Genomic DNA, 6,000 nt, shown 5'->3' with positions numbered 1-6,000 from the left:
GGACAGCAGGAATCAGGGTGATTATACAGTTATATGACAACGAAGCTAAAGTTCCTGTATGCAGGATTCAAGAGTTGTAAAGAGAGAGAGCAGAAAAGGGGGAAAGATTTGGAAACGAAACAACCCCTTAAAGTCCCTTCCTCCTCTGCTCCCGCCCTCCCGCCCAACATTTCTCCCCCATTGAGAAGTCTTGCATCACACGCACATGCGACTGATAGGCAAGATGGATTCTCAAGATCAGTCAAGGAAGGATGCTCTGATTGGTCAGAAATGATCAAGGAGCAGTCTGAAAAGGACACTCAATTAATGGCCCTTAAATCTTACCTAAAGCATCTTTAACTTTATGAGATATATTATCGTATGTGTCATTGAGCATTTGGGATTAAGTGGGGAAAAAGCTTGGGTAACTTTACAATAAGGGCACATTAATTAACCAACCGCCGAATGAATTGAAAAGTTGTGAGTCTACTGGGGTTGATCTTTTGATCCTTAGGTTGTCATGGTGACAGGGGATCATCCAATCACAGCGAGGGCCATAGCAGCCAATGTTGGCATCATTTCAGAAGGCAGTGAGACCGTGGAGGACATCGCCATCCGGAAACGTATCCCTGTGGAACAAGTGAACAAGAGGTACTATTATTGATCAGAATCCCTCAAACCAAACACTAACACTTACACCCATGCACCCAAACATTCAACTTTAATGCTGACTGTAGATAGAAAGATACCTTTGGCGAATAAAAATCCACAGTTACCACAATATATCCACACTAAAACAAATCAATACTATAATATACATGGATTATTCATGGTTATGCTATGTTGTGCTACAGCAATGATCCCACTGGGGGGTTTGTAGTCCCGCTTGGGGGTCCCTCTTAAATGTGTGTCATTAAATGTGTGTGTGTGTGTGTGTGTGTGTGTGTGTGTGTGTGTGTGTGTGTGTGTGTGTGTGTGTGTGTGTGTGTGTGTGTAGTGATGCCCGTGCGTGTGTGATCAACGGAGGCCAACTAAAGGACATGAGCAGCGAGGACCTGGACGAGGCGCTGCGTAGCCACCCTGAGATGGTGTTCGCCAGGACCTCCCCGCAGCAGAAACTTATCATCGTGGAGAGCTGTCAACGACTGGTAGTCTCACACACACACACTCTCACAGGCACACACACACCTACACACACACAGACGCACACCCTCACGCACGCACACCTGCACCCACACACATGCACATGAATACAAACACACACACACACACACACACACACACACACACACACACACAGCCACACAAAGTGAGTTTTACTTTTCATCTTAAATTGCCAACAATTGTCATGATCTCCTTTATGCCTTTATACTGGCGAAGTTATCCTTTTATGATTATAAAAAGATCATGTCATTTCAGAAGCAGAATGCTGGATATAACATACATTCAGAATGTAATTTCTGATATAATATAGGAATATAAGCATTCATCCGGAGCTTTATCAAGGGGGTAACCCTTGTCAATTTGTGTTTTGTGCATTGCAATAGTTATATATATATATGCATACATATATCATGTATATATATGTGTATGTATATATATATATTCATATCACATCACCCAGGAGCAGATTAAACATCCACGTCTCTACTCCAACATGGCTGACTGAGTCTTCCCTCAGGGCTCCATCGTCGCGGTGACGGGGGACGGAGTGAACGATTCCCCCGCCCTGAAGAAGGCCGACATCGGCATTGCCATGGGGATTGCTGGGTCGGACGCCGCCAAGAATGCTGCCGACATGATCCTGTTGGACGACAACTTTGCCTCCATCGTCACCGGAGTGGAGCAGGGTGAGCGCGAGAGAGAATATTAGGGGTTAAAATTGTTCTTTTGAAAGTTCAAAGAAAAACGATTTTGACTTATTGACCAAACAATAAGTGCCAGTATTTCATTAGTGGGGGAGGAAGGGGGAGAGCATAAAAAAGTGCAAGAGGGTTTCAGTTTGAAACCTAACAACCCCAAAAAGTCGGCCAAGATGTTGTTCAGCCCTTACACAGACAGGAACTTTAATAGCTGACAGATAGCTATGCAACTTCTAACCAATAACACTTCTCTGTGACTGCCTGCAGGCCGCCTCATTTTTGACAACCTGAAGAAGTCCATCGCCTACACACTGACCAAGAACATCCCAGAGCTCACGCCCTATCTGATCTACATCACCGTCAGCGTGCCACTTCCTCTGGGCTGCATCACCATCCTGTTCATCGAGCTTGCCACCGACATCGTGAGTCCTCATGTCATCACTAGGGTCATGATAGCCTCTTCAAGTGTCGCTCATTGGACTAGTTATGGGTCTGCTATGTACCAGGACCTAGCTAAACTAGTTAAGTCTATTAAACCTGCCCTGATACATTAAAGGAGCAGTCCCAGAATTAAATTTGGGGTGGTGAGATCTGTGTTTGTCCAATGATGAGGCATCTGTGAAAACTGTAAGTGCTCTTGTTACCCTCATTCTGAATCAAGGGAATCACCTTGTGAAAGCAAAGCATATTTCACACGTTTCATTGCCTTAATATCATTCATCTTTCCCCTTGTTTTTCTAGGCTCTTCTCACTTACCATTTGAGAGAATATCTGCTTCCTCACGCTGGGCAAACAAGCGTCCTGCTTCTTCATTCTGTTTTAAAAACGTTTTTTTCTCGATAGTACCCTTCAGTCTCGCTGGCCTATGAGAAGGCAGAGAGTGACATCATGAACCTGAAGCCCAGGAACCCTCGGCGGGACAGGCTGGTGAACGAGGCTCTGGCCGCCTACTCCTATTTCCAGATCGGTGAGTCCTGCTCTGGCAGCAGTCCCACAGTGGGCTGCTGGTTGGGTCTGCATCACTTGACTAAATGTTTTTGTTCGAAAATATTTCATAAGGATTTCTGTATGTCTCACTATACCAGAATAGTTCATGTTTTGAACATTATATCAACTGTGTAAAGCTCTGTATCAACTCTGTGAGTGTCTTCCCAGGAACAAACTGAATGGCTTAAGGTTGCACATATGATTAAGTATCTGTACTCTGTGTTCAGGTGCTATTCAGTCCTTTGCAGGCTTCACAGACTACTTTTCTGCCATGGCCCAGGAGGGCTGGTACCCACTGATGTGTGTGGGCCTCCGTGCTCATTGGGAGAATGTTCACCTGCAAGACATGCAGGACAGCTATGGACAGGAATGGGTTAGTACACACACACACACACACACACACACACACACACAGCAAGCCGATGCACTTCTCCATGTTAAGAGCATTAAAATGCGAAAAATTAATTGGACAAAGAATTCAAGGGATATTTAGCATAGAATTTTTTTCGATTAATCGTGAGTTAACTATGACATTAATGAGATTAATCACGATTCAATATTTTAATCGCTCGACAGCACTAATATCATTATACCAATTCAAATGGTCTCTTGGGTTCAGACGTTTGGTCAGAGGCTGTACCAGCAGTACACGTGCTACACCGTGTTCTTCGTCAGCATAGAAATCTGCCAGATCTCCGACGTGCTCATCAGGAAGACCCGCCGTCTCTCCGTCTTCCAGCAGGGGTTCTTCAGGTCAGTAGCAGCATCCCCCCACCATGGGGAGATGGGGGGCGGACTACATTGGGGGGGGCTGGATGGAGGGTTATGGGTACTCTGTAGCTTTTATTCATATATTTAAATATTTGTTTTGCACCTATTCAGATACTGTTAAACCATATAAGCCATTACAATTTCATTACTTCCCCTTCCGGGAATAATCAACACGATAAAGATACAGACAGAAATAATCTGATTGGAGGTAATCTAATGTGTGTGTAGGAACAAAGTCCTGGTCTCTGCCATCGTCTTCCAGCTGTTACTGGGTAACCTTCTATGTTACTGTCCAGGAATGCCCAACATCTTCAACTTCATGCCCATCAGGTAACGTTCAACAATGGGGATTCAGTAAAGACTACTGAACTGTGGTGTGAGGAGAATAAAGTAGATCTTATCAAAGAGCTGCATCACATTTGTATACATCTCCTACGGTTCTCCATGGTAAAATGTACCATATTGTTAAGAGTCGGTAAGGACTCTACAATAGGCTTGGTCATATTCGTGTGCATCTCATTTCAGGGTCCAATGGTGGTTCGTCCCAGTTCCCTATGGAATACTCATCTTTGTGTATGACGAGATCAGAAAGTTAGGTGTCCGGAGAAATCCAGGAAGTAAGCGAAGTGTACTGATCCATATGCATGAATTTTACAACGTAAGCCTCTATCTTTCGCCATATGGACTCCCTACATCCATGATTGTGTTTGATGTCTTTCAGGTTGGTGGGATAAAGAGTTATACTACTGAGATGGAAGCTGTTCAACTCATCATTCCTCTAAACCAAATGTATCTTCCCAAGCATCCAATAATGTTTTGCCTCTTATCCAAACCCTTCTTTAAAATGTGTGTTAACGACAAACTATATCAACTTGCATACATTCCCAAGTCTCTCTTGGAATGGTACTTGTAATGAGAACTAAGATCCCTGGAATTCATACTCAATGTGTTCCATGTGTGCTATTAAATCAATGTTTTTAACAACTTTTTCTCGTCATTTATTGAGCTCATGCATGAAAGACCTTTCTTTAACTTTCAATACACTGTCCTTCCCTGACATTTATTATGATGATAAATACTGCTTACAAAAGACTGAGGCACTATGACTTCATACTAACTATTTAGGAGCAGATGTGAAAATCATGAATGAATTACTTAATTTTCATTTCAAAAAGTACATTTGTAATAGTTGACAATCATCCTCCTCCGTTTCCTTTGGTCTTTCTCTTTGCTGGATGTGATTTAAAGCACAAAGAAAAGGTCTCTGCTTTTTTTCATGAATCCCTTTTCTGCTTTTCAAGGTATTTTACTTCAACGCCTCACTGAAGTAAATGATCAGCCAAAGATCATCAAGTATCCAATCCTAAAAATAAATCAAGCTGCTCTCAGAAAACACCATCATCTCCTTCCTCAAGGTCCATTCTTTTGTTCAAAACTATGCATGTCAGTTCATCTCTCGTCGCCGCCCCCCTCTAGTCAACCTTCCAGATGGCGATCTTGCCGTCGCGGCGCCCGGAGCCGCTGAGGACGTAGCGGTGCTCCGCAGAGCACAGGGTGTGGATGGTGTCCGAGTGGGCCTGCAGCTCCATCTGCACCGCGTGGCTGCCAGGGTCCACCACCAGCACCAGGCTCCTCAGCTGGCCGCCGCACGGACCTCCGAGGAGGACCCTGTCGCCCTGGCAACCAACCCAGATCTATAGGGGGAGACGCACAGAGAATATTGAGGATGGATGAAAAGGGACAGGGTCACCAGAATAGTGGAGGGAGGAGAGAAGTGATGGAGGAGGTGGGCAAGCTTGCGGAAAAATCTGGGTTGTGATTAAATTGACATTCGTGCCACAGGGAGACACGCATACTCTCAGATCTAAATCATCAGTGATGGCTCAGAAAGACATCAGAATGTTCCCTGACAAAAAATGTATCAAATACATCTTGATCACATCCCCCTACCTGGTCTTTGACCCTAATCATACAATTGACTCCAGAGATGCCCGGTAATGGGATTCTTTTAACGGGCCTCTTGGCGTCCGACGTGTGCCACACACACAGCTCTCCAGAGTCTGGGCAGCCCGTCCACAACTGTCCTCGCTGAGAACAGACACAGACAGACAGACGGACCCAGGATGTGTTAAGAACATAGCAACTGGATCACGTTTGCATAATTCTCCAACAGAGGCAGATCATTCACCTCCATGATAAGGACAAAGCTGTTGAAGCAACTGGGCATGGTCAGTAGATCATCAGGCATTGAAATCCTCCTCTGAAGTGCACCATTCCGTCTGACCTCCACAATACTGTCACCACAACCTGCAACAACACCCTTTTTGTGTTCATTCTGCATGAATGAAGAAGTCATACACTCACACACAATGAGACTGCTCTACTGGGACAATTATCACAG

The 6,000-nt window shown here is 44.6% G+C and overlaps 2 protein-coding genes across 5 annotated transcripts in view; one reads left to right on the top strand and one right to left on the bottom strand.

Moving 5' to 3' along the window:
- The first annotated feature begins 6 nt into the window (after positions 1-6).
- LOC132468386 (potassium-transporting ATPase alpha chain 1-like) lies at positions 7-4,979 on the top strand. The gene is made up of 11 exons (XM_060066126.1): positions 7-17; positions 494-630; positions 977-1,127; positions 1,661-1,829; positions 2,109-2,263; positions 2,685-2,808; positions 3,056-3,201; positions 3,448-3,581; positions 3,828-3,929; positions 4,125-4,216; positions 4,321-4,979. The coding sequence occupies exons 2-11, from the start codon at positions 500-502 to the stop codon at positions 4,347-4,349; spliced, it is 1,233 nt and encodes a 410-aa protein (XP_059922109.1). The 5' UTR covers positions 7-17; positions 494-499; the 3' UTR covers positions 4,350-4,979.
- The window catches only part of LOC132468380 (DENN domain-containing protein 3-like), a 23,743-nt gene continuing 22,316 nt past the window's right edge, over positions 4,574-6,000 (bottom strand). For 3 of the 4 annotated variants that reach the window (XM_060066116.1, XM_060066118.1, XM_060066117.1), the window contains exons 26-28: positions 5,788-5,906; positions 5,550-5,687; positions 4,574-5,293 (exon numbers count right to left, since the gene is read on the bottom strand). In XM_060066116.1, coding sequence (XP_059922099.1) covers positions 5,072-5,293; positions 5,550-5,687; positions 5,788-5,906 — 479 coding nt within the window. In that variant the 3' untranslated portion in view covers positions 4,574-5,071. Of the gene's footprint in view, positions 5,294-5,549; positions 5,688-5,787; positions 5,907-6,000 lie in introns of those variants that run through there. The other variant, XR_009528216.1, reaches the window with a different exon arrangement.

The sequence above is a fragment of the Gadus macrocephalus genome, chromosome 11, assembly GCF_031168955.1.
Source record: "Gadus macrocephalus chromosome 11, ASM3116895v1".
NCBI lineage: Eukaryota > Metazoa > Chordata > Actinopteri > Gadiformes > Gadidae > Gadus > Gadus macrocephalus.
The sequence above is the reverse complement of the archived record's forward strand: the minus strand, read 5'-3'. Positions and strand labels throughout refer to the sequence as shown.